The following is a 26,709-nucleotide window of genomic DNA, read 5'->3' as shown; positions in this document are numbered from 1 at the left end:
AATAACCATAAATTCTGGCCAGGATCCATTAGTCACGTGGATGTGTGCCGGTTTTCAACGGGCGTGCCGTGGAATCGACGGTGGCCTGACACATATCGGATTTCATCGCTCCTCTCGCCCCCCCCGAGAGAAAAGGATAGACGCGAGAGGATGCGCGTTACGGAGCAACAGCGAAAGGATACCACTCTTCTGAAGCGCGAGGAGGGATCGGTGCTGCCATGCGCGCGAGCCATGCTACTGTGTATATCGCGGTGTACGGAGAAAAAGAGAGATAGAGATAGAGAGAGAGAGAGAGAGAGAGGTTCGGGGAAGAGGCGTAGCGCGGAGAAGGACAAACGAAACTCGACATACCTTGCGTATTTCTCGGCGTATGTGCTCCCGGAGCTCGTCGAGACGAGCCGGCAAGGGCACCTGGTCACTGCTAGCCACTCCATACTTGCTCGACAGTTCGTACACCGGGTGCCTGATGTAATCGCCCTGGAACAGATTTCGAATTCGATTATTCCAACGCTATTTCTTTCTCTATTCTTTTTCTTTACGCTATCGTGAAATACGAGTATTTAAAAAGATGATAAAAATAAGAAGGTTTTTTTTTTTTTCCAGATCGATTTATCAACGTGTACACGAATACGATTGGGCAATACATTTAATCCCTAAACCCGGTCGAATAAAATTCGACGATAAAGCAGTGAAATTAAGTAACGAAAATGAACGCGTGTCTGAATCCAGAGCACGAATAATTTAATCATATATATATATAAGAGAATAAATTTTCTCCAGGCAAGTTAATAAAGTTAGACGTTCTATTTCCACGTTTAATCCTGGCAATGACATTTACGTTTTTCAGGGGGCGTCGAAGAAAGGAGGATGAGGCCGGGCTTGTGAATTTGCGGGGGAAAAACATCGCGGAACATAATACGCGTTCTCTCGCGCGCGGCCGGAAATTGCCTGGCGCGTTGCGGCGGATGTGCACACCGCTGTCTACTCGGAACGGTTATAAACTCGCGGCGTGAGTATCGCGGGAAATATCGATCTTAAAATAAAGTATTCCGCTATATTGATATATATATATATATATATATCTGTTATATACCTGTTAACAGGCTTAATTAATCACCGATTCTATATTTAAATTTTTCGATCGAACAAATACGATGACTCGATCGATTTTGGTGGCGCCATCGCGCTATCTTGATTCCACGTATGTAACTATATATATATATATATATATATATAGAGTCAAAAATAACATTATCGAAGATATATAATTAAAAATAACACGAGCGAAGAAACGATTTATTATATATTTGTCCTCTCTCACAACGTTCGATTTTATTTGTTTTTAAATAAATATTTACACAACATTGTGGTCGACATGTGTCTGTTATGAAATTAGAAGTTGACTTATCAATGGCACGTGTTAGACATTTATATCGATGCAACCTACGAAATTGTTTGAAGGCATTAAAAGCGTACCATGTATGGCTCGATGCAGCTCCATCGTTGTTTGGGTTTGCTCGATTTTCTTACCGATAAACACCGGCACGTATTCGGCTTCTTATGCTTGTCGTGTAAAGAAATGAACGACATTGTTTGAATTTTTTTCTGATTTTTAATCCCTAACACAGATTCGTCTCAAATTTTTCTCCAATTTTTTTTTTTTTTTTTTGGAATTAAATAAAAATATTCACTTCGATATATATTCACATTTATATCTCTCGGTCTCAACGAGAGAGATCACGAAAGGTCATTAACTTTTGAGAGGCCAGCGCGAAAAAAAAGATTCGACGGCTTACATAATTATCTGGGAAAAACGAAGTGAACAAATAAGATCAATCACAACGTGATCGATTTTTTTTTAAAAATCGTGTCATTCCTCGTTGGTAACATCGTTCGGTTCTAGAATCTGGATTCTAGGCACTCTTCAACCACCTGTTGCGACAAACCGCGGTACATGAACCTTATCTTCGAATTCGACGAATTTCGAATAATCTCACAAATTCAATATTTTTTTCATCACATGAATTTTCTTGAATTTTCATAGAATACACGATGGTTCACGATAATTATATATATATGTATTAAACAGATGGACGAAATGGCATGTACGTGACTGACTTGTGGATTTCTATAGACTGACTAAAGACTTTGCCGATGTTTTATCTCTTATCGTGCTGCGATAACAGTGTTGCGACTTTCTCAAGTAACAGCATTAATCATCTACCTCGTTACAAATCTGATTATACATTTTTAATTTTTTTTGGTTTAAGCTTACCATGTATTTGTTACGCGAAAACGAAATTTACATATCCTTCGTTGCAAAAGAATAATAAATGTTCTATTTCTGCACCCGTTTATTTGCCTGGATGATACATCTACGAATGTTTAAGTTTCGAAATTTTAACGACGGTAAATTCGAAAAATAATATATACGTTTATTATATATTCTAATAATTACTAGTAAACCTCGATACAATTTAAATTATTACGAAATTATCAACACATTATTTATTATTATTTACTATACAAACATATTATGTTGAATTTCAATATTCGTAATTAACCTTACTTTATTTGGCAAAGTTAAAAGGATAGAAGACTAATAAAAAAAATTCGCATCGATCGGTTTAAATTGTGCGATGGTATAAAAAAAAGTTATATAATTTAGAGGTTAGACAGGATTTTTAAAAAAAAAAAATCGTGCGGTTGGAATCGAAAGAAGCAACGAACCCTTAAACAAACGTATGCATCTCGGTTGTATATGTGTTTGACACACTGACGCATGAGCTATTTTCATGCATTCCGTAATATGTGTGCCATGCATAATAATCTCGAGAGGTCAATAGTCGTCACAAGCATTGTAACAAGAACATAAAAATCATCCGGTGATCAAAACATTTACAGCTTCATCGATATTGAGTTGACATAGAACGGATCTAAATATTATAGTAAGATGAGATAGTTTAAAATCGTTCGTGTTTGTAACGTTCATATATATATATATATATATATATAGTTCGTGAAGTAAAAATATTGTTTTAAAAAAAATAATAAAAATAATAATCAAGAACATAGAAGTAACATGGAACGCAGCAATATCGTCGATGGAAAAAAATTTTGCCCTTCAAAGATTACAGCCATTATATTATGTTATGATTAATCGTTACGAGAAAATAGAATTCGAGATCAGTGTAGCGGCTGTGAGGTGTACCATTTTATTTTTAGGTTACGCATAACGAAAAGCATCTGTTAGCAAATTGCGAAAGTGTCGTATATCTAGTAAAGTTGAACAAATAAAACTGTAATAATAACTGATTATAACCGCATTAATGAATTTTAAACATGTTAATTTAAATCGAATAAAAGGAATTTTTCATATTTCGTTATCGTTCGTGTCAAAACAGGTCAAAATTCCTTGAAAATACGACGAATTATATTTTATCGAATATATATATATATATATAGAAAATATAATATAATCTGAAATTCGATTAATATAAATCTTTTGTTAGAATTCGATATCAAAGTTTAAAAGAACTCGTAATCGTAAATATAAAATTTGACAACGATGCGTTAAAAGTTGTATCTGCTATAATGGAGTTTCTATACAATCATGTTCCTGTCAGAGAAGATTCTTGGCCGTTATTCGACTATACTTTTGATAAACGTATTCGAACTGTACACCTATGCTGGTAATGTCAGGAAATACCACTTGCCGATAGGAACAGGTGCTACCAGAAACTGTATGGAAACTTGTTGAAAATACGGTAAACGGATTTAAGCGATATCAGAGATATACAATCTATCTATCCTTGTTAAATCAGGCTTTAAGATGTTAGATAGTTTAAGAAGAAATCACTGATCATCTTCGAAAAACGTTCGCAGAATGTGTAGAGATAAGTGCGAGCGTGTTGTCGGCGTAAGATCGCGAAAAGAAAAAAAAAGTTATATGCAAACTGCTTAAACTATGTCCAAAGCAATCTTTTATTATGGCGGCTGGAATCATCAGTCGGATAGCGACCAACGCGGACCAGTTCGTAAAGAGAGCGTGGATGGACCTGCGACTCACCTGATAATAGCTTGATTCCGCCATCTTGGACACTATACTCCACTCACTCACTCACTGCTTTCTATCCGTCCTTTGTGTATGGAACGACGAAGTCCATTGTGTTTACACGAGCAATGAACGTTACACTACCGATCCGGTTGGAAGTGTCTGCATTTTATATATTACCACGCACGTTCGATCTTAGAGACGAGATGTTTTGAATGTAAATCTTTGGATAGAAAACGACAAAAAATTACTACCACAGAGAAATATGAATGAAAGACGCGCGGCTCGCGAACAAAATGCAGACACGAGCGCATTCCACCGCACCAGACTGAAGACTGACGGAAAGTGCCGGGCCAATCGTGGCCCAAAGGCGCGCGCACTATACTTCCACCGCTATCGCTAAAGGTGCGTTCACGATGTCACTTTTACATCATCTTACTGAAACAGCTTTTGTTCATTGGTCGATTCCGATAGAACAGTAAAATAACTAATCGTGTGGAAACTTGTACCTTGTAAAAACAATAAAAATATAATCGAACAGAATTGGATATAACCTTATTGAATTAACCTATAAATTTCTTTATTATTTTTCTAACAAAAAATTTTTAATCGATACAAAGATAAAACTGTTTCTTCTTATATAAGTTAATAAATTTATTCAAAATTATATTTTACAATCATGTATTATTTACACGTTTAACTTTCATATAATTATATTTAATTTAAAAAATGCTTTTTCAATTTGCATTTAGATCGAAATCAATGTTTGTAAAAGATCCTCGGGAGTTCTTGAAAATAAACTATTTGCATTTTGATACAAATTTTTTGGATCGTGACAAGATTCGTATAATTGTTTATAAATAGCTCCAATAACTTCAAAAGAACGTTTTTGTACTATCGAGCGATGATTACTGCTTTGCAATAAACTTATTTGTGGCAATAGCAATACGTCTGGCATTACTAGAAATGCTTCCAGTTTGTTCTAATAACATATTAAGAATTTGAAATAAAATTAATGTATATTTTTCATCAATTAATATCAGAATAATGATTACATACTGTAAATTCTTTCACACTTAAAGGATCCATTCCAGGAATAGAAGATAATGGACCTTGTTCATGACCTTGTAAAATAGTATAAATTGAACCAAGATTTAAATGTGCTACCAACGAACTGGCTTGTTCCGATGTAAGAGTATCTATTTGTGCATCAGATTGAGCCTGAAAAATATTATTTTACAATTATTTTAATAAAATAATGTATATAAAAAAATTTATGTATTAAAACGCTCCAATTACTTGTAATCTTTCTAATCGTTGATCCATATATTCATACAATGCTAAAGTAGATTGTATTTGATGCATACAATTTAAAAGATATACAGCCATGTCTACTGTAGGTAATCTTGATGCTGTTTCATTAACTTCTTGTAACAGAGGATCAATAATGCACGATACTATCTGAAAAATTATTTGATTTGTGAAATTAAAAATATATTTGAGTTTGTAAAATAATTAAATATAATGTGACACAAACCTGCAGCATATCTTTCTCTCTATCTTCTGCAATACTTACTACAGAAAGAATTTCATTGAGAAGTGATAATAATCTGGAAACAGATGGAGCAGGTACTAAATCATTTCCCGGAGGTTCTGCGCGTTCGCCAAGTGCGATACGCGTCTCCTTTTGAAGTCTATTTAAAAAACTTTTTTCGCTTAATGTTAATAAATCTGTTAATGTTGAATCTAAAGTACTATCTGGTATTACTTGTTGAATAATCATGTGATAAAATCTAAGAAGAGTTGTAATAGAATATAATAATGCTGCTGGTATATCTACAGATATAACATTTTCTATTCTTGATTTTAAAGGATGACAAAGTCCATCTGTGATATTACTTAAAGATTGCTTAATTTGATCTGATAAATCTAAAATATATATTAGAAAATAAGAAAAATAAAAATAAAAGAGCAATTATTTAATTTTTTTACCTGTTTTATCACAGCCTTTTACTAAAGTAAGAATATTTTCTTTTTCAACAGGAATAACTTGATGAAGCCAAGCAAGCATATCACCAATATATCTTTTGGGATCATTTGCATGCATTTCAATAGGATTAGGTGTACTACCGTATATTTCTCCTAATGTTAAAGCATCTATAAATGAACCCACTAATACAGTTCTTCTTGCTGTACAATATTCATCTAACACATATCTAAAAAAAATATAAATAACTATAAATTGTTTCGAACAAATAATGTTATATTTAGATATTAAATCCATACTTAAATAAAACCGGTCTATCTTGTAATTTATTCATTGCTTTTATTAATAATGGTGCTAAACGTTCATTTTCAATATGTTTACATTGATTTTGTGTCCATCTATATAACCTTTCAAGCGCTGCCTCTTGCAACAGAGTCATCCTTTGCATAATATCTAATCCTAATGTTTGATATCCTGATTGCATTAATATTCTACAACTGCTGTGGATTTCCTACAATTTAAATAAATTATTATTAATTCATTTCTGATTGAAATTTTTTTATAAATATTATACCTGAACACGATTAACTACAGAAAAAAACTCTTCTGTAATAGGTGATTCCCTGGTAGAACCATGTAAAATATTTTGTTCGGATGAAGTCAATTGAAAATTTTTAATAAATGCATTTGCAACTTCTTGTTGCATAGATAAAGTTTGACTAAAAATATCAATATTTCATATATTTTCTTTCTTTATAAATAAAAATTTACTTAACTAGTAAATATACCTTTTATTTTGAAGTTTTGCAGTTTGATCAATAAGCTGTGATGTTTGTGTTTTTGTAGTTTGTAAACGATTTGTCATACATTGAACTGCATTATTCATAGCTAAAACATCTTGATATATACCGTCTAAAGAAGATTTTACTTCTCTGAAAGCAGATAAAAATTCTTCATTTATAGCAAGACTTCTTCTTTCAATTTTACTACGTAAATTTCTACGAGAATTTAACGTATTTTCTGTAAAGAATGTGGATAATTCTTTTAAAGCTTCCAATGTATCCTAAAAAAGAATGTTTATTTTTTTATTAAATGCATATATAATTACAATATAATATAATATAAATACCTTGTCATTCTCAACTCTTGATTCAAGCAATTTATTAACCCTTCGAACTAAACTATTATTAGTGTTTTTTTCGCCCATGTTAAATATCTTATTTTTTTACACTTAAATTCATCGAAATATATAACCTATTTTTTGGGAAATGTCACGTAGCAAAAGTATACGCATAGCTACGTATATAAAAGTTATAGAATACGTACTCATCTATGTGTATCAATTGTAATATTGACTTTAAGGAAATATCAAAATGCTGACTTTTAAAAGAATCAAACTTCGAAAGATTTATTTTTTTAAATTATTTATTAAATATAATATTTTTTAAATTGCTGTATTAAAATTAAAAATATTAAATCGAGATTAATAAAATTAATTATATATATAGAAAAAATAGAAAATATGATAGAAACTATTTCATTTTTTTAATTATTTAAAAGTTAAACAATTCGAACAATTTGAAGTTTAAAATATCAATGATAAATTAGAAATTCTGATATATATCTATGTTTACAATTTAGTTTACCATCTAACTTATTACAATTTCGCAGAGACAATATATTTGCAAACTTTCAATATGTCATAGCAATTTTCGTATTATTCCGTTTTTTAAATAAATTTAAATTTATAAGATATGTAACATTTTATAAAAAAACTCATAAATTATGATATTATTACAGATATAGTCTAGATAGAAAAAAAAGTTATAAAATTGTATATTATATTTATTTATTCATATCGAGGTTAGTGTTTTCTTTTAATTGTAATACCGTATTGTTATTGTTAGAATTTGAAGTTAGATTTTTTAGCATGTTATTATAATATGAAATTATTATAAATTATTATTTATGTTGTTCTTTTATATTTTCTTTTTTACTTTTGTTGTATTTATAAAATTTTATATTTATATTTTATTTTTTTTTACGTATATAAATATGCTGATTATTTTTACATACAATTTCAAATAGATGCAATTAAAAAAATTATATTTATTGCATCAGTCCACATTATTTTATTGTATGCTTTCATAATAATTTTATTTTAATTTCTTTTTTAAGTATGCATGGTTTCATTTAATTTATTGGTGGTAAAATGTCCACGTCAGAATCTGGTGTGGGATGTATTAGTGAAGTAACACTTGCAATTAGTAAAGCAAAAGGTTCTCAATCAGGCACTGTTAGAACATTGGATAGTCCGGACTCTGATGGATCTGGACATTCAAATTCATTTACCGTGCAACGGTTTAATTATTCTAATAATGATGGTGCAAACTCAGATATTTTGCACCCTCCATTAACTAGTGATGACTTAAGAATACCAATTGTTGGATATGAAGTTATGGAAGAAAGAGCTAGATTTACAGTTAGTTGAAATGATCATTTTCTTATAATTATCTATCAATTTCTTTCGTCTATACTAAATATTCAATAATATTCAGTAATTATTTTTCAGGTTTATAAATTACGAGTAGAATTAAAAAATGGAGATTGTTGGTTTGTATTTAGAAGATATACAGATTTTGTTCGTTTATTATCACAATTAAGAAGGCAGAAAATTCCAATTTCACAATTAAGCTTACCAAGAAAAAAATGGCTTGGTGATAATTTTGCACCAAGCTTTTTAGAAGGAAGAATACGCGGTCTTCAAGCATTTGTTAATGGAATATTAAGCAGTCCTCTTCTCATAGGAACTGCATGTGTGAGAGAATTTTTTTGTTTAGATGAACCACCTGCTTTATCTGATACTGCAGAAGAATCTAGAGTAAATAAAATTTTATGTATATATATATAATTTTTTTTATTATTATTATTAATTAAAGTAAATTTATATTCTTTCTTTTTTTGCAGGCAATTTTTGAAGCATTAGAAGATACTATATATCATTTAAGACAGCAATTAAAAGAAAGAGATTCTGCTCTTGCAGCAGAAACAGCTTTATGTAATGAATTTCGCAAAAAATTACATCAAATATTAAGGTAAGTAATATGATTAAACATAAGTAAATGATATTTATAATAATAAGTATCAAAATTATAATTACTGTTTCAGTGAAAGACAAACTTGTCCAAAATGTAGTGCATCTCAATAGCAGCTTCTTATAAACTAGAAACTTTTTATAAATTGATATTGATAAAATATTTTATGCAAAGACTAGTATAAATAAGCAGTATAAATAAGTTTCATTTCTGCTGTTTGAATTGCTATAATATAAATAATTGTTATTCGTTAAAAATGTATTTAGAGTATATTTTATGCATTTCATTACGCATTTTTGTTCCACTAATTTATACGAAATAACTTAATTTTTATGCAAAATACGTAAGATGTATATAAAATTCTTAACATATATAATTAACAATAAGTACATTGAGCTTTCCTAGTATTAAACTTATAACTTTGTATGTAATTTTTTGAAGCCTTATATAGGTGCCTTAAACAACTTTAATAGATAAATATTGTCTATGTCATATATATATATATATAGTCAAAAAGTTGACAAGTAAATATTTACACGATTGTAAATGTTTATAATTTGACTACGAATATATGCCAAAGTATATTAATCTTTGGTATTTTATAAAATTCTATGTATTTTGTAGTATTTTTACATCGTATAAATAATGATTACGTTTGTCGAATTATAATTGATATTAATAATATTTATTGTCATCATAATACTGAAATATTGATATTATTGTGAACTTTGATATTACAGTATTGTGATATTTAAAGTATATTTATGTAAAGATATAATAAATACTTGACATTTCCATTAATTATATTTTATACTTATTACATATCATAATTAATATTTATTATATCTTTGTAATTACATTATTAAATATTTTACAATACTGCACAAATATAAAAATTTGTTATACGTTATAAAAATTTTTAATTAAAAAATGTAAAATGAATAAATTTAATATTGTTACCCTTTTAATAATAATAACGGATATTAAGAGATTTAAAAATATCTCTCAATTGAATTATTAAATATATTTCAACCTCAACCATATCATATAATTTAAATGTGGTGTTATATATAACGTATAATGAGAAATTATTTTTCAGTCTTCTTTATCTGGAGCAACAACAAGGCATAATACCTGGATAAGGTACGTGATTTTCGCTGAAAAAAAAAAAACAGATTACAGATATAGAGATGAGATAAGTAATTTTATTAAGAATTTGCACAAAATTTTTTTTTATACTCACTTGCCAAACTACTTTTTACTTTTTTATACACGTACGTATGATAAACGAGAATGCCAAGAAGAACAAATAACAATGCAAACAAGTATTTCGGTGTTGGTTCATGCACGATCGGTGTTACAGCCAAGAAAATAGAAACTCCTAATATTAGCCAAGGTACCAGAATCGGTACCGCGTATGGTCTCGATGCGTTTGGTTTCGTTCTCCGCATGATTATTAATGATAACATGGCAAATCCGTAAAATACCCATGTTAAAAAACTTGCGAATTCGATAAGTGCGATAATATCTCCCGTGAGCAGATAAAGTAACGTAAGTAATCCTTGAAACGCTACTGCCGCGGCGGGAGTCATTTTTTCGATATGTACGAAGCTGAAAACTCTTGGTACGTGGCCTTCGCGACCGGCTACATAGCAGAGTCTTGATACTCCGAATTGAATGCTAAGACTGCATCCAAAAGTAGATATCGCAACACCCAGAGGTATCACGAAGCCCAACCACGAGGGTAGAACTTTCTTCGCCCAGAGAACTGCCACAGCTGGGGCTCTTACCATTTCAGGTATCGTTAGAGCGGCCATGTACATCAGATTCATCGAAACGTATAAAATAGTGATCAATGGTACACCGATTAAAATACTTCTGAGAATATTAATTTCCGGTTTCTGAATCTCTTCCGTGACGATCGCGGCGGAAGTCCATCCATCGTAAGCCCATAATCCACTATAGAACGCTAGCGCCACGTTGCCTGCCGAAGTTGTAGTACCGTGAAACGGTTTCTCCAATAACTCCGTATGACCAGTGCATAACCACCATATTCCACCGCAAATCACGAAAATACACGCAACTATTTTGCATACGGTGAATATATTTTGAACTTTCACGTATAACTTCACGCTTGTTAAATTAATGTACGTGATCAGGCCGAGCGCTAGGATAGCTATGAGTTTTTTCAATCTAAACATCCATTCTTCGGAAAGATTTTCTAAATAACCAGAAAACGGTTGTACACTGTACTCGGCGAATGTCAACATGATTACCGCCACTTCGGTTGGTCGTAATACCATTACGTAAACCCACGAGCATATAAATGCTGGTATTTGGCCGGCATATTGATGCAGGGGTGAGAAAGCTTCGATGAAATAAGCATATTCGGCACCGGAACGTGGAACGACTGTGCTTAATTCGGCGAACGCTAGCGCTCCCAGTAGGGATAATAAGCCACAAGAAATCCAGACGATCAGACAAAGACCGACAGATCCTGATCTTTCGAGAGCGCTAGTGGGGGATACAAATATTCCGGAACCTAAAGGAGAAATGATTAATCGATTAAAACGATCGTCATTTTTATTCGTGAAAACGAAATATACGAAGAAAAAAAAAATGAAAAATTTAAATTTATTAATTTATTTAAAAAAAATATAACCAATTAGTAATATCTTTAAAAAATATTTTTGTTATTATTATCGCGATGTTGCAAGTATATTAAAACTTTAAATACCGTTGTTGTTGTCGTTCTTACTTTTTATTATTTTATTATCATTATTTATTTCATATATCAGTTTCTCGAAATTATGATTATTTTTATTCTTTATTATTGAAACAAAACTCTCGAAACATTTACGCCGCGTTACAAAACGTACGTCACGTACGTCGAAAATTCGCGTATTAAGCTTTTTAACGATCCGCTAAAAAAATATTACTCGACTCGAATATTATATTATTCGTTCTTTAACAAAATAAAAGTCGTCTCGTAATTCTACGTACACGGATAAATAACAAGCAGACTATTCGCAATTAGACTGCGAAGTTTGATTAAAATTGGCCAGATATACTTAAAAAGAAAAATATCTCGTAATACTCGAGCGCGTGGGTCAGCAATTAACCTTGATTAACCCCTTAATTTATAATCGTGTCAAAGTTTTCTGCATAATTACCGAAATGTTACATCACGTTTTATTTTTTTTTTTTTATTATACGAACTCACAGAACTCCGTATAGATTAACAATTAATTTCTAAAAAAAACAATCGTGTATTATTTGCCCCCGATTTTCGTTCGATTCTATTCTAACTAGAAATAATAATCTGAAGAACTATTCGAGAAATCTGTGCACTTTCTCGAAAAACATTCTCGATGATAAAAGTTTTATAATTAGCATGACTTTTGCTCAAAATGTTTTCTTCTTTTTTTTTTTTTTCTATCCAATATTTGTTTTAATAATTTCCAGTTAAAATGCTGATACACAATGAAAATGTACAATTGTCGAATTTAAGATTTAATCTCCCTTAATGAATATACTCGTTGAAAGGGTAATATGAAAAAGAAAAAAAAAATACGATGTCTCGAATCTCTATTGAAGAACATAATCCGCGTAATAAAGTCGAAGTTTATTCAAAGTGGCCGTAATAAATGCAATTAAAATCAAGCGTGTTGTTGAATCAAAACATAGATAGCGAGAAAGATTTCTATTGGACTTTCCACTTTTTTTTTTTTTATTTTAATAACGATCAATTATTAGATAATATAATATAACTCGTCTAAACCGCGAGTAAATATGATTTATAAAGAAGCATTATCTACATCGAAGTGTATATATATATATTTTATGATATTATATCAATCGTATGCATCGAGTATGTATTTACAGAGAGGATGAGAAAAACCGATTTGAAAAATCGATCACCGAGAGTGATTGCACGTTTTACAATTATATACGATTCACTAAAATTAAACGGTAGCTCTGGTTATCGTTTCTCAAATGAACTCTCAAATGAATGTAACAGTACCGATATTGACTTGCTATTATCTGCGCGAATGCAGGGATACTTTCACTCGCAATAACATGTGCTAAATGATCGAATGCAATTTCGTATTTACATAACTTTTCAGGTCAAATAAATTGATAAAACTGATTAATAAGGAATTAAAAATTTTTCGCAATATTTCATTTTCAAACATAATTTTTTATCGTTATATAAATAACGTCGTTTTGGCGTTAGAGAGAGAATAGGTTGATTGAATTTATCAATGAAATTCTATTGTAAGTAGAAAGTTCATTGTTCGAGCGTGTTACGTTTAAGGATTAAAATTTCATTATGTAAGCATAATAATAAAGTGGAACATATGCGATGCTGATAATGCATTACGTATTTCTGGCCTTCGCCAATTATCTGCCGAGTTCATTAACAAGTTGTATAAAATTGATTAAAAATGATATTGCGCGGAAAAATAAATAAATAAATAAATAGAAAAAAAGTAAAAGGCGTGAAATCAATAATTCGTGCTATACATAAGCTGACCCTATACAGCTCTAACGTTGGATGCCGGAAGAAAACACTTGTTATTTAATATTTTTCAATTGGACTTAACCGAGACGAAATCTCGAATTGTTCACGCATCTCGTGAAATTAATTTATTAAATCCCTCCGTGTTTCGAATATTCGTACCGATCATAACCGCTACGATCATGCCCACTGCGCTGAACAGGCCTAATTCTCGTTTCAGCGCAATTTTTTCATTTCCTTTTTTCCCGACTTGTTCCATTTTTTTGCACGATCAGAGAAAGAAGAAGAACTCTTGACAACTTAGCTTATTATCCAATTCACCAAGCACCACCAACGTCTTTTTTTTTTTTTTTTTTTTTTCTATTTTAACTTTTGAATTCAAACGTACATCGCGCGAGGCGCACGACGCCCGACTTTAAACTCGAAGACCGGCTTCGATCGGGCTCTACGTACAATCCGTGTAACGAAGGCACGAATCGGCTTCCCCGTGCCTTAGAGCCGGATCGAAGACAGTGTGACGTTATCGGAAGATGTCCAGAACGAGACTGAAGTGTTAACGGGTCAGCTAGTCGCTTATTTTTACAGGCGCACGATGGTCCCCCTGATAAGAGAACACTTCATACCCTGATCGTTGCCGATATCTTTGACAATCAGCCGGCCGGTTTAGAAGAGTTGGAAAGATTTTGCGAGAATACGAGATAAATAAAGACGAACAGATACGCGGAGATAGAATGGAATTCTAGTTACGAGTACAAGATGTATGATTTTTACGATCAATTAATAATTATCTCGTAGCTCAATAAACTTGTAAAAAGCGTAAAATTGACCGAGCCCCGTATCGAAATAAAAACTGGACGTGTGTCACCTTGAAAATCGCTTAAATTTTGAAGTGTTGTGAAGTTTTTGCTACAAAGAGGTACGTTTAGATAAGATAATTTCGCATTCCGTTTGATTTTCATATGAAATAATGGTAATATTATAGGAAGAAATATCTTGTCGATGTTGTGTTCTTCTTCTTTGGCCTTATTTATATTTATTATGCTCTTTCACCGATGACTAATTAACTTGATTATGTCCTTTGTGTTATGTTCCTCGTTTATAGTTTTATCGAAAGTACATTCGGACTCGGAAGATAAAGCAAATTTTTGAAAAGAGCAATGAATAATGATTGCGCAAACTATGAAAGCATATTATTTATTTGAAATGAAGAAATATAATAAAGATTATAAAAAAAGAAAAATTTTGCAATATTTTACGAATTTTTTATGATTTATATCTCAAAGCTGCAATATTTTCATTTATAATGTTAAATGATTTTTGATTCCGTATATCGTTTGTATATTTTTTTTGAAATTTTTTTTTTTACATAATTAAAACGCAAATATATTAAAATATTATAATTTATTTTAATGATAATTACAAAATCAAAATTTAAAAAAAAATACAATGTATAAAATAACAATTTCTTCTATAATATATTTAATGTTTGAATTTATAATATAATATTTATAATATAAATAATGTTTGGAACACGTGTTGAGTCTAGAGTCTAGAATGAAGAATGTGCGTTTTAAAATCACATCGTGAAAATATTTTCGCAATTTTTGCGCTTAATCGTTCATATTTTAAATTAAATTCACATATCATTGAAAATAGAGTAATAATTAGAATAAATAACGTTAGAATAAATAACGATTTTATTTGACGTTCTTTTTAGTGTGGATTATTTTGACGGATAATTAAGGTTAACGTGTTACAGTGAATATATGTATAACCTATCGGGCATGCTAAATATTAATTAGCAATGGAAGATGAACAAAAAAAATGTCAAGATGAAGAACCAAACGAATTTTATTTCGAATCTGATCATTTAGCATTAAAAGGAAATAAAGATTATACGAGTCTTTTAAAAACAATCGTAATTCTTGAAGCTCAACGTGTTCAAGCTTTGGAAGATTTGGATAAACTTTTATCGATTCGTTCGAAAGCATTGAAGGATCCAATATCTTTCGTAGCACAGATACAAAATGGTGAACTGCCAGAATTACCAGGATCACAAAAAATTGCGGAAATTCCTTATATTGATTGGACTCAATATAACATAGCTGCACCTGATATGCGTATGAGACCTCAAACAAGACATGGACACATTCTGCCTCATGTACAAACAAAGCCGGAACAAGAGAATGGAAAAGTATGTTACATGTTATTTATGTATATTCGATATAAATATTTTACTTTATGTGTACGTATAAAATATATTTATATATCTAATATAAATATGTATAATTAGATTTTAGTGAGAGGACGTGCTTTTGACGAGAGTAAACCAGAGACTTTCAATCAATTATGGACGGTAGAAGAACAGAGAAGATTAGAGGAACTTTTAATAGAATATCCGCCAGAAGATGTAGAAATGAGAAGATGGACTAAAATAGCTAATGCTTTAGGTACATTATTAATATCTTTCTTGTTCAATATATAGATTAATTTTAATTTTTAATAGGTAACAGAACTCCAAAACAAGTATCTAGTAGAGTCCAGAAATATTTCATTAAACTTTTAAGAGCTGGATTACCTATACCTGGTCGAGGTCCTAAAATGAAATTGGATGTTAAAAAAGGAATGGGTCATAGACATCAACGTAATAATTATTCATTGTTCAGACGTTCTACATTTTTTCCTCATCAAGATATGTCTTTTACAATGCCCGATGAAAGCAAAGAACAGGCAATTACAGAAGAATCTGTATGTGTTGTAACAATTTTATAATTTGATGAAAATTTAATTTGCATTGTGTAATTTTTATTCTTCATATTTATAGGAGGATGATGCTGGAAATAGTATTATCGATGATAATCCAGAATTGAGACATATAGAATTATTGAAACAAGTAAAAGCTGAGAAAGAACAAAATTCATCTTTCGTATATAAACATGTTGGATATAAAGTATGCGTATAAAATATTTTTAAAACATGCAAAGGAATTAAAAAAAAAATTAATTTATTTTTTTTTTTTTTTACAGTGTTTAGTTTGTGGAGAAGATCCTTTAACAGGTACAAGATGGCATTGTACAGAATGTCAAGATGGAATTGATTTATGTGGTGATTGTGCAGTAGCACAATTAGAAGCTGAAAAACCACTGCACGATACATTACATAGATTACTTCCTATTAAACCACCTCAATATACTAGAAGTTATGATTTGGATTATTTCCCACAAAGTTTCAGTAATTCTTCTTACAATTATTTAGATCCTAATTTTTTACCAGAATAATTATTAATATTTTATAAAATTTGTATTTTCTTAAATTTTATTATATATTTGTAAAAAGAGAATATAAAAATAATTATCAACTATTATTATTTATTATTATTTTAAAAAAGTATTATTAAATATTAATATTTTTTTTAAATTGTATTAAAAACATACAGACTTTGTGTCTTACTGATCATCTGTCTGAACGATATCGTTTTGCGTTTTAAATTTTAAATTAATTTTCTTTTTGTAATCATCAAGAGTACCATTTTTTATATTTTCTCGAATAATCTTAAAAAATTCGAAATATTGATGTAGATTATGTCTGAAAATTCGTAAAAAGTCGTAAATCAATATATATGCTCGCCATAAAATTATTATTTACAAATCATATTATTATATGATTAGAACTTACATCATTAAAAGAACTGTGCTAAGCATTTCTTTGGTATTACACAAATGATGTAGATATGCCCTAGTATGATTTTTACAGGCAAGACATTCACAAAGACGGCAAATAGGAGAAAAATCATCTGCATATCTGCTAAAAAATATTTCTTATTAAAACAAAAGATTTTTATAAATTTTGTTTTATATTACCTTTTTTCGGTAAATGATATTACATGTCCTATATTATTACAATCTTGATGATCACATAAGAAAGTTAAAGCTTCTAAATTTTCAGTAATTACATAAGGATATGATGTATCAAATACATCAATACCTAACTCAACAAGGTCTAATACTGTAAGAGGATTCCAGCATCCCATTGATACTTTAAGTTTTTCAACAGGTAGAAGATTCTGCAATTAATAAAAAATTTAATAAAGAAATGCAGATATACAGAAGAGAGATATTATTACTCACAACTGTATATTCCACTATTTCTTTAATTTGTTCTGTTGATATATTCTTTACATCCGGTCCATTATTATGCAATCCATCAATCACATATCCTATTAAAGGTTTATCTTTTAAAAATTCTATTGACCATGATCTAGCTTCTTTATCATAACCACCTTCGATTACACCTAATATTTCTGAAGATTTTAATGTTTCAGATGAAGAATGTATAGAAAAACATTTTTCAAAAAATGTTGTAGTACGTCGTATAGCATTTGATAATCTTTTTCTACTACTATTAATTTTGGTATCTCCATCATACAAAGCAACATACATATCTGGTTTAAATGCTTCAATTACATCCATATATTGCTTCGGACTTAATTTACATTTTCCTTTTCTAGTCCATATAGGAGTGAAATCCATTTCTTGAAAACCTGAAGGTGTAGCATAAGCTGGATCATGCAAAGTAAGAATATTGATATATTCCTAAAAAACAAAATATTTATTATTTAAATTTTAAGAATGGAATATGAATGATAAATTATTGAAAATTTATGATATAATATACCTTCATTCCCACAAAATTTGCAAAATTAATATTAGTATCTTTTACTGATTCGAACATCTGATACGTAGAACTAAGTGAAACAGATAACATTTGTGGATCTGAAGTAACCATTTCGAAAACATCTTTTGTTAAATGTGGTACACTGCCGCTCTAGTAATAAAATTTTGAATAAAATATTTTTATTTCGTTATCAAATGATATATATTAAACTTTACCTTTGTATAAACAAGAACAAGAGGAGTTTCAAAATTACTATTGGGAATTCTATTAAATTCTGTTAACTTTCCAATACGGGCAGTACAAGATTTTATTGAATTGGTATAAAATTTCATATTGATTTTTATTAATATTTATTATAATTCATAATAAATATATGAATCAAATACTGTTTCATAGAATATGTTATATTATATACTATATGTATATAACCTTAATAAATCCACGTGTCATTCATAAATTTTCTTTTATGTATAAAAATACTAATAAAATAACTATAGACGATAACATTTCACAGATCTAACACATAATCTATTATCACATTAGTCATAGATGATACAGAACAGCAAAATAAGTATATACTTATATACATATTTAAGTTTAACATAAGTAAATTTCAAGTATAAGTACTATAATAGCATCATAGACCAGATATAGAATAGGTATGATGTCTTATGGAATTTTGTGTCTTTTGAAATATCTTTTTAAAAAATAGATTTTTTTACGCTTTCTATAATTTACGATAGTTAAAAACATCTAAATTTCTTTTTCTTTTATATTAATTTTTTTAGATTTAATAATTTTTCACATTTTGATTTTCTAATTTTTTAAATTTTAAGTTAAATTAATTTTAATACTTTATCATTATTATATTTTCAATATTTGTAAAACTTTTTTTTTGTGAAATTTTGATATGACAAAATCACAATTAAATTGTATTTAATAAATTGTATTTAATAAATTGTATTAGTGTAACAATATTTCAATTTTTCGCGCGGTTTTTATTGAATAAAGATAAATTATTTCAACCAATAGAAAATTGTTAGACAAATTCATGATGCGCAGCCATTTTTCAGCCAATTAGAAAAGCCGTTAGACAAATTTATGGCGCGAGACATCATTCTTGTGCCAAAAAGCATCGTGACAGGACGTATTATCGGCTGGAGTGCATGGCCTTGACTACACAGTAAGTAATTCGATTGTTATTTTACTACAAAATTAATAAAGAAATAAAATCGTGATAACAAAATTAATTAGTTTTTGAATTTTTTTTGTTTTTTGCTTCGATCATTTATTCGACTGTCACGAACGATTACGAATGATTCGTATTACAACAAGTTTTTACGTTATAAATTAAATTCATTTATTGTTTTATTTTATTATAATTTTAATTTTATATATTTATTTTATAATTTTTATTTTTATTTGTGCAGATATTTATTGTTCGATCATGCCGATATGAAAGAACGATGATTTATTACATACACACACCATGACGATTTATTATGCCGATGATTTTCTCGTATATCAGGTAACATTTTATTTCTTTTCACAAAAACAGATTCACTTAGAATATATTTCTATTATATTTTTATCCCTACCGTAACAAATATACAATAATTAGTCTATTATAATTTAAATTTTATATTAACAAATTATTTCATTGACATATTTTTGTTCTAAATACATTTATCTATATTACTTATATAAATATAAATATCTCTCTCTTTGATTTGTCTTTTACTCGAGGATATAAACATTTTTCGTTGTACAATTCTATGAAATTGATCGTTGGCATTCGTGCGATACTCATTTGTTTCGATTTGTTGTCGAATTGTCGATCGTATCCCCTCTAATTCGATAATCGAAATCGTGGCGTCATTGTAGTGTCGATTATTACGGTGTTAAGACGTGTCTTTCTTCCTTGATATACGTGATTGATTTTTCGAATTATATTATATAGTTTTATTTCTATAACTATTTTTTATTATTCGTTACATTCGCGTAGTCAAATAATACGTGTTTATTAATATAATTGAAAATATTTTTAGTGCTAAATTGTTTTATTTTTTTATTCATATATTGAGGGTTAGAGTTGCAATAAATTGCACATTATGACTTTCTAAAATAATATCTTTACTAGATTATCGTTTAATTTTAATATAATTGGTAATTATTTTATTATTCAATATAAATAGTTAATAATATATAATTGATTAATATATTTATATTACATTACATATATTATTTGTCAAACTATCGAACATATCGAATTATCGAACTTTCTGATTTCTATTTCGATAATCGAAATTATGGCGCGAAGCGTCATTGTAGTGTCGATAATTGTGGTGTTAATACGCATCTTTTTTTCTCGAGGTATGTAACTGATTTTTCGAATAGTTTTATTTCCATAGCTATTTTTTATCATTCGTACATTCATATAGTCAATTAATACGTGTTTATTATATATAATTAAAAGTTCTTGTGAGTGATAAATTATTTTTTTTTTATTCATATATTTGGGGGTTAGAATTACAAATAATTTATTTTGTGACTTTTTAAAATTAAACTTCAGTGTAATTATTATTTTATTTTAATATAATTGATCTATACAATCAAATCTATATATAGATTGATTTGAAAATTTTGATTTTATTTTATACAGATTATACAAATTATTGGCTACTTGTTGGAATAACTTTGAAGGCGGGAAAAATTTCAATATGGACGCCATCATGCTTTTCCATGGAAATGTGGTAAAATTTGAAATTTTGTATATATATACATTTTATTTTTATTGGATTATTATCGATTGCTGTTAAGTAACTCGTAATACATTATATTCTTTTATACATTTATATTTACACATTATATTATATATTTTAAGCATTTCTTTATTATTAAAAAAATTAGTTAAAATTTCAAAATATAGAATAATAATTTCTGAAACAAAATGACTCAATAGAAACAAGAAGAAAAATATTGAAGTAATATTAATTTCTTTTTCTATCCTTTCTTATTAATGTAATTTTATTTTCAGAAAATTTTACCGCGCGCAATGCGGCCAGTAGAGTCAGTGTTTGCTTCGAAAGAGTATTTTCAATATTTTTTAGTGCTCAACTGCTCTGATTCAATTTACTTATAACAACCATTCGCGAAATTAGAAGCAGTGTTTTTTCGTGGACTGTAATTTAAACGCGCTAACAGTCTTTTATTTATTTATTTTTTTTTTAAATATTCGTTTTCGATACAGGGTAGAATCAGTGCTCCTTTCAAGAGCATAATGCGATCATCCATCACGCCAAGAGGTAATTATCTTTCTCTATTTTCCATTAATATATATTTTTATCCTTTCTCCTACTAAATTGATTTTTAAAATACTTTATTTTTTTTACAGTTTTCATCCTCCTGCTCGTCAGCTTCTCGACGACTTCTCATGGGTTACTACAGCATCCATGGCAATGCAGATCCTTCGCATCGAACGGTGAGTCGCATGCATTTCGATTCCTCCAGTCACTCAATCATGTCGTAGAACGAAAGGTCCGAAACGACACGAGTAACTGGTTGTATACGTAGAATTTTGCACGAGCACAGTGACCACGGGTATTCATTATACCCGTGAATAGTAACATTTTCTTTTTACCTATTTTATTTATCAGTTCAGGCTAGGTTTTCTTGCGCATCGCGTTTTTGAGTGGAAATCATCAATAGCAATGTTTTACTGATAATAATAAATGACACAAACTGAAAGAAATCGATAATAAATTTTTTATTCGCAGAATGAAATATTTATGCGAATATTTGTGTGCGAGATATGCACATTTTAATCAATAACAGGATTTTTAAAATAGAAGTTTATTTCTTTCGTTGAAGAATATATGAAATTTTATGCGCAAGAAGACATTTCGCGACAGGCAGATTTCGGAATCAAAGTAACAAGTTTTGAACATTATTTTTGTATTTTTCAAACATGTACTTTGATCAAGGAATCGCCTGAGGTTTATTTCCATTAATAGTTTAATTAGATTCACTTATTATATTTAAATCTTAGTATTCATATTGTTCATTACAAATAAATTCCTTTTTCATACATTTTTATTTGTTGAATATTTTTCATTATTGAAAGTTCATTAAAGTAGAGTTTATTTAAAGCTTATAAAACAAAAGTACATGAATTAAAGAATATTAGCCCGTTAGAAAAAACTTTCATTAATATTTTTTTAGCTCAGGATTTTCAGGTTTAACCCTTTCCGTATCCATTGCCAGGATCTCACTCACGTGCCCAGGTGTTACTTGGGTGAGAAAGAGGCGATGGGTACGATGATCCTAGTTTATAAGTTCCTAACAATTTCTCAGCGACTGACGATGCATTAGTGTATCGTGCGCGACGTATCTTCCACATTATGTATGTGTGTGTTAGGCTGTGGAATTGCGTCGTTTCTATTCACAATTATTAATCATTATTATAATATAACGATAATAATAATTTTAGCCTTAATCTTATTATTATAATAATGATTAACAGCATCATTTCTTTAGAAGTCACGTATTCGATTTTAAATATTAGCAATTGAAATTGAGACGTACACGAGATTTATTCGTGATTTACGCAATGGTCGCTAGCCATCGTCGGTCGATTTCAGGAAAACAGTACGTAAAGTTAGAGTATGAGAGACGTGTGCCAAGCTCGGGTGTCGGAGGCGTCCCGGGACGCTTTCCCTAGTGTAGGCTCTTTGCGCCCGAGCGTTATGCGTGACAGTCGTCGGAACGAGTGTGTTGGTGTGCCTGTTTTGCCAATTTTTAAATATAGGGTCAGGCAGGGTAGGTAGCATACTTGTGGCGTGTCTGTTTAATTATAAGTAGGTAGGGCCGGGCAGGTTGTCACAGTCTCCGCTCGGGTAGGCGCGTTTCCGCGTGACAACCTGTTTCAGGAAATACGATTTGAAAAGTGGAGGACGAAGGTGGAGAAGGCGAAGCGTGTCGCTCCTCTCCGGCTTTGTCCATCGACTTTTCGAATCCCGCGGTCGCGGTCGCGATTTCTTCTCGAAACGAACGTCGCGCTCGAGATTCCTTGGCTTAGCTTCCGCGATCTAGTCTTTTTTCTTTCTCTTTTTTTTCTTGACTCGCGAGTAGAGAATCTCGAGCCTAGATTTAAGTTTCAGCGGGCATCGCGCCCGAAGGAGGAAGACCGAAGAGGCCCGACAAACTGTCGCGAAGAGGGCTGCAACGAATGGCTCCTCATTTTTTGCATCTTATTTGGGTCCAAAGAATGGGAAGTCATTGTTACTATGTCACTGTGCTCGTTTTAGAGATACGTAGTGTGTGTTTTTGTATCGTCTGGCCGATGCATGCGGGCCCAGCGTGTAATTTTAATGGGCAAGTCGCGATTTTTGAATTAGCGTCGCGTGTTAAAAAATATTATGTGATTGTCTTTAAACGTTAATTGCAATTAGTATAATTTTTTTATTTAAAATTTTATTGCAAAGATATTAGTTTTCTTTTAATCTTTTAATAATAGTTTTGAATACATACAGTAGTAATAGTAAATTTGTTAAATTAAAAATTAATATTTTTATTTTCTTTTACGTTGATGAGTAAACGCGTTTTTGAATTAGCGTTGCGTATACACTTGCCCAATGTCCTTCCACGATCACTGTGGAAGATATTCCTGAATCATTCGATGCAGTGGAAAGAGCTGCGTAAGAATGATTGTATAACGGCAGTCTGATGACTGCAATGGACTCGTCGTTGTTAGTGTTGCGTACAATTCAATATGAGTGCATAAATTAATATTAAAGATACACGTTATCGAGAATCTTTATTTTTTTTTTTTTTGTTGATTAAGAAGTATTTTAAGTACATTGCAAACATATTGGAGCACTCTTCGCGGTTTGTTTATAAATTTAGCGTATTAGTGTTGCGAAAGAGAAAAGATCCACTCACGATTTGCTCGGGTTTATCGAGTGGATGAATTTGAATACCTCTTCTGGCTATTTTTTTCTTCTTTTCAGCATCTCTTTGTAAACGGAGCATTTGTTACTGAAAATATTATTGAAAAATATATTAAAATAACATAACAAGAATTTATTGTGATTCGCATTAATTAAAGTTATAAAATTTTTAGTTTTCAAAATTATAAAAAATTATGAATTATTTAACAGCATTTTGATGATTTCTTCTTTTCAAGACATAAGTATTTCTTTTTTTTTAAATTATTGATCGTTTTAATTACTAATCTGATAATTAAGTTTGTTACAGGTATGAATCGAGAAAGGTGAATAAAAGAAAAGGGATTTTATTTCATATAAACTAATTATCATATTAATTTTCTATATTTCTATATTTTGTTTCAGGATCCATTCAGCTTTGGACGAAAGTAATAGGAAGAAATATCTTTATTAGATTTAGATTTTTATATAAGTAGGATCACAGTTTGATCATTTCTTATAAAATTTTGATTTAAATATCAAATATCTTCTTCGCAATCTTCCCCATATTGTTGTCAAATTCCTCGTCACTTATTCCAATTCCTCAATGATTCATTTATTTCTAAATTCTTTCATCCTACTTTTTCTTTCATCAATTTCTTAGATACTCGACTGGCTACTTGATTGGCCATCAGTAGTCATTGTTGAATATCTGAAGTCCTCAGTTGCATTTTATTTATGTATACTACGCATAGTTTAGGAAATGTAGGTAGGAATTACAAAAATTATATGATTTTTAATGGGCATAATCAATTAAGTCAAATATAGTTAGGAAAGAACGTTGAATGTAATTGGATGAGTTATTTTCAATTAAAATGAGATACGAGTGAATATTTTGTAAGAAAAAATGGATGGAATGATGTGTTTATGCATGCATAATTAATATAAATTAGATAAACGAAATAATGGTATTAGACAATTAATGTAGTGTAATGCTTTGTGGGATGCTTATTTCGCTTATTTTTTTATGCTTTTAACTATCAATTATTTTTCATTTTCGTATAAATGAAAATGTCAAATATTGATCGAGCAAATATCTTGATGTATATTTTATTTTCAGGTTTAGTCTTTCGCGTCGCTTTTTACGACTTCTTTTGTTGTTTGTTTTGCGCAACGATCAAAGATTTGAACGTTTTGCAAACGTATGTCAAAAGGAGAGAATATATATGAAAATATTTTTTTGCGCGAAAGGATGGGATGTGGGCCTCCAATCTGCAGCAATCTTCATGCGGCGAAATCTGGGTAAATATTATTTGATATACGGTTACTAATTATATCACGAGCAATACAATTGACAATTACATAGAAAATATTAGTTGATTGGCTCTAATCATGATTATATTTTATAATTTTTCCAAATATTAATTATTTTTTTAAAACCTCTATTTCATTGTTAAATATAGAAATCATATTAAAGGACATAAGAAACATTTGAAAATATTCGATATTTCGAAACGTACGTCGGTAACATCTCAAAAAATGTCGCATCTGATTTGTTCCTCTACTCTACTTCCCTGCTTAGAAGATAAATAGTTCCAAAAGTATAATTCCATGACATCTACTTTACTTTCGTATGATAATAAATCTGTAACATATTCTTATCCGTGCTCTTGTTTTACCGACACTTGGTAAAATCGTAACTTGCTCGGTTGAACGGGGGATGGCGCTGTAAAAGAATGATCAGGCGCAGGAGCCAAGGGCACGGTTGTCCTAACGGGTTGCCTGTCGGCAGGAGTTTAGTCGGTGCCGGTCCCGAAACGCGTTCACGTCTGGACATTATACGGGACACGATATTTAAAATGGCAATAGACATGTACATTTGATAGGACTGTCGATTCGAGGGGATTACCGACTCGGTTCAACCAGAGCAATACGGCATAATGAGCGGCTGACGAGGTGTTTAATAACGACGCGATATGAACGGATAGTCGAGGGACCGGTGTTTGCCAGTTTATCCCTTGAAATTCCAAAACGAGCCAATTTCGGAAGGGGGGGGTGTGATATCGTTTCCCGTTCAATCAACTTCTTGTTAGTTTTCCGCGCGAAATAGACGTGGTGTGTGGTCAGTCAGGCATTCTAATGGCACGCCCGTGACCAATGATATCCCAGGATAAAGGTAAGCGATATCTTCGCCGCGTCGCCTTCCTTTTCACGCCACTCTTGCACGGTACACGCGCGGATCGTTGTGTACGTATCGGCGACAAATTTTGATCGAATTGCACTCTTTGCAGAGCAGGATTGCCAATCGATCGTAAGACATGGAAACATTTCGATGTTGAAATATTATAAATAAACTGTAAGAGCAAATATTTTATTTTAAATAGAAGGTGAATTTCCTCGTGAAAGTTATATTTATGCGAAATTTTATTCGATAGAATTTTTTTAATAGACAT

The 26,709-nt window shown here is 30.4% G+C and overlaps 6 protein-coding genes and 1 non-coding gene across 11 annotated transcripts in view; 3 read left to right on the top strand and 4 right to left on the bottom strand.

Annotated features, from left to right (window-relative positions):
• Positions 1-4,400, bottom strand: part of LOC725923 (serine/threonine-protein kinase N) — a 32,409-nt gene extending 28,009 nt beyond the window's left edge. For 3 of the 4 annotated variants that reach the window (XM_026444037.1, XM_026444038.1, XM_026444040.1), the window contains exons 1-2: positions 1,477-1,621; positions 352-477 (exon numbers count right to left, since the gene is read on the bottom strand). In XM_026444037.1, the coding sequence (XP_026299822.1) occupies positions 352-477; positions 1,477-1,590 (240 nt within the window). In that variant the 5' untranslated portion in view covers positions 1,591-1,621. Of the gene's footprint in view, positions 1-351; positions 478-1,476; positions 1,622-4,069 lie in introns of those variants that run through there. The other variant, XM_026444039.1, reaches the window with a different exon arrangement.
• Positions 4,401-4,683: 283 nt separating this feature from the next.
• Positions 4,684-7,362, bottom strand: LOC410298 (conserved oligomeric Golgi complex subunit 6). Its single transcript, XM_393779.7, has 9 exons — positions 7,171-7,362; positions 6,830-7,104; positions 6,616-6,760; positions 6,341-6,552; positions 6,047-6,270; positions 5,592-5,983; positions 5,354-5,515; positions 5,114-5,275; positions 4,684-5,036 (listed from the first exon to the last, which is right to left on the bottom strand). The coding sequence occupies exons 1-9, from the start codon at positions 7,246-7,248 to the stop codon at positions 4,803-4,805; spliced, it is 1,884 nt and encodes a 627-aa protein (XP_393779.1). The 5' UTR covers positions 7,249-7,362; the 3' UTR covers positions 4,684-4,802.
• A 345-nt stretch (positions 7,363-7,707) lies between these two features.
• On the top strand, positions 7,708-9,337 carry LOC410297 (sorting nexin-16). The gene is made up of 5 exons (XM_393778.5): positions 7,708-7,904; positions 8,220-8,523; positions 8,614-8,922; positions 9,009-9,136; positions 9,210-9,337. The coding sequence occupies exons 2-5, from the start codon at positions 8,254-8,256 to the stop codon at positions 9,247-9,249; spliced, it is 747 nt and encodes a 248-aa protein (XP_393778.2). The 5' UTR covers positions 7,708-7,904; positions 8,220-8,253; the 3' UTR covers positions 9,250-9,337.
• On the bottom strand, positions 8,673-14,208 carry LOC410296 (b(0,+)-type amino acid transporter 1). Its single transcript, XM_393777.6, has 4 exons — positions 13,821-14,208; positions 10,380-11,678; positions 9,202-10,293; positions 8,673-8,917 (listed from the first exon to the last, which is right to left on the bottom strand). Exons 1-3 carry the CDS (start codon positions 13,915-13,917, stop codon positions 10,232-10,234), a joined length of 1,458 nt encoding a protein of 485 aa, XP_393777.2. The 5' UTR covers positions 13,918-14,208; the 3' UTR covers positions 8,673-8,917; positions 9,202-10,231.
• A 2,534-nt stretch (positions 14,209-16,742) lies between these two features.
• Mir9865 (microRNA 9865) lies at positions 16,743-16,836 on the top strand. Its single transcript, NR_127346.1, has one exon. It is a non-coding gene; the product is annotated as a microRNA 9865 (primary transcript).
• Positions 16,837-16,987: 151 nt separating this feature from the next.
• LOC410295 (queuine tRNA-ribosyltransferase accessory subunit 2) lies at positions 16,988-18,968 on the bottom strand. Of its 2 annotated transcripts, none has more exons than XM_393776.7 (6): positions 18,548-18,968; positions 18,333-18,482; positions 17,786-18,250; positions 17,519-17,721; positions 17,334-17,462; positions 16,988-17,243 (listed from the first exon to the last, which is right to left on the bottom strand). In XM_393776.7, the coding sequence occupies exons 1-6, from the start codon at positions 18,662-18,664 to the stop codon at positions 17,105-17,107; spliced, it is 1,203 nt and encodes a 400-aa protein (XP_393776.5). In that variant the 5' UTR covers positions 18,665-18,968; the 3' UTR covers positions 16,988-17,104. The 2 variants fall into 2 exon arrangements, with proteins under 2 accessions (XP_393776.5, XP_006558994.2); XM_006558931.3 differs by having other exon boundaries at positions 17,334-17,459.
• A 7,078-nt stretch (positions 18,969-26,046) lies between these two features.
• Positions 26,047-26,709, top strand: part of LOC408339 — a 114,397-nt gene continuing 113,734 nt past the window's right edge. Inside the window, exon 1 of the mRNA XM_391890.7 lies at positions 26,047-26,432. The gene's annotated coding sequence lies outside the window, so the exon portion shown is untranslated. The remainder of the gene's footprint in view (positions 26,433-26,709) is intronic.

Source organism: Apis mellifera, linkage group LG11 (assembly GCF_003254395.2).
Source record: "Apis mellifera strain DH4 linkage group LG11, Amel_HAv3.1, whole genome shotgun sequence".
Taxonomy (NCBI): domain Eukaryota; kingdom Metazoa; phylum Arthropoda; class Insecta; order Hymenoptera; family Apidae; genus Apis; species Apis mellifera.
Note: the sequence above shows the minus strand (reverse complement) of the source record. Positions and strands in the feature narration are given on the sequence as shown.

What these genes read in the sequence shown, in the direction of transcription:
- LOC410298 (XM_393779.7), bottom strand. Translation starts at nt 7,248, where the DNA reads ATGGGCGAAAAAAACACTAATAATAGTTTAGTTCGAAGGGTTAATAAA. An exon ending in CTGTAGTTAATCGTGTTCAG is followed by an intron (nt 6,553 to 6,615) that starts GTATAATATTTA and finishes TTTAAATTGTAG; the next exon opens with GAAATCCACAGCAGTTGTAG. An exon ending in GAGAGAAAGATATGCTGCAG is followed by an intron (nt 5,516 to 5,591) that starts GTTTGTGTCACA and finishes ATAATTTTTCAG; the next exon opens with ATAGTATCGTGCATTATTGA.
- LOC410297 (XM_393778.5), top strand. Translation starts at nt 8,254, where the DNA reads ATGTCCACGTCAGAATCTGGTGTGGGATGTATTAGTGAAGTAACACTT. An exon ending in ATACTGCAGAAGAATCTAGA is followed by an intron (nt 8,923 to 9,008) that starts GTAAATAAAATT and finishes CTTTTTTTGCAG; the next exon opens with GCAATTTTTGAAGCATTAGA. An exon ending in AAATTACATCAAATATTAAG is followed by an intron (nt 9,137 to 9,209) that starts GTAAGTAATATG and finishes TTACTGTTTCAG; the next exon opens with TGAAAGACAAACTTGTCCAA.
- LOC410295 (XM_393776.7), bottom strand. Translation starts at nt 18,664, where the DNA reads ATGAAATTTTATACCAATTCAATAAAATCTTGTACTGCCCGTATTGGA. An exon ending in AAATAGTGGAATATACAGTT is followed by an intron (nt 17,722 to 17,785) that starts GTGAGTAATAAT and finishes TATTAATTGCAG; the next exon opens with AATCTTCTACCTGTTGAAAA. An exon ending in AGCACAGTTCTTTTAATGAT is followed by an intron (nt 17,244 to 17,333) that starts GTAAGTTCTAAT and finishes ACGAATTTTCAG; the next exon opens with ACATAATCTACATCAATATT.
- LOC410296 (XM_393777.6), bottom strand. Translation starts at nt 13,917, where the DNA reads ATGGAACAAGTCGGGAAAAAAGGAAATGAAAAAATTGCGCTGAAACGA. An exon ending in GATCGTAGCGGTTATGATCG is followed by an intron (nt 11,679 to 13,820) that starts GTACGAATATTC and finishes TTTCTCCTTTAG; the next exon opens with GTTCCGGAATATTTGTATCC. An exon ending in AGTAAAAAGTAGTTTGGCAA is followed by an intron (nt 10,294 to 10,379) that starts GTGAGTATAAAA and finishes TTTTTTTTTCAG; the next exon opens with CGAAAATCACGTACCTTATC.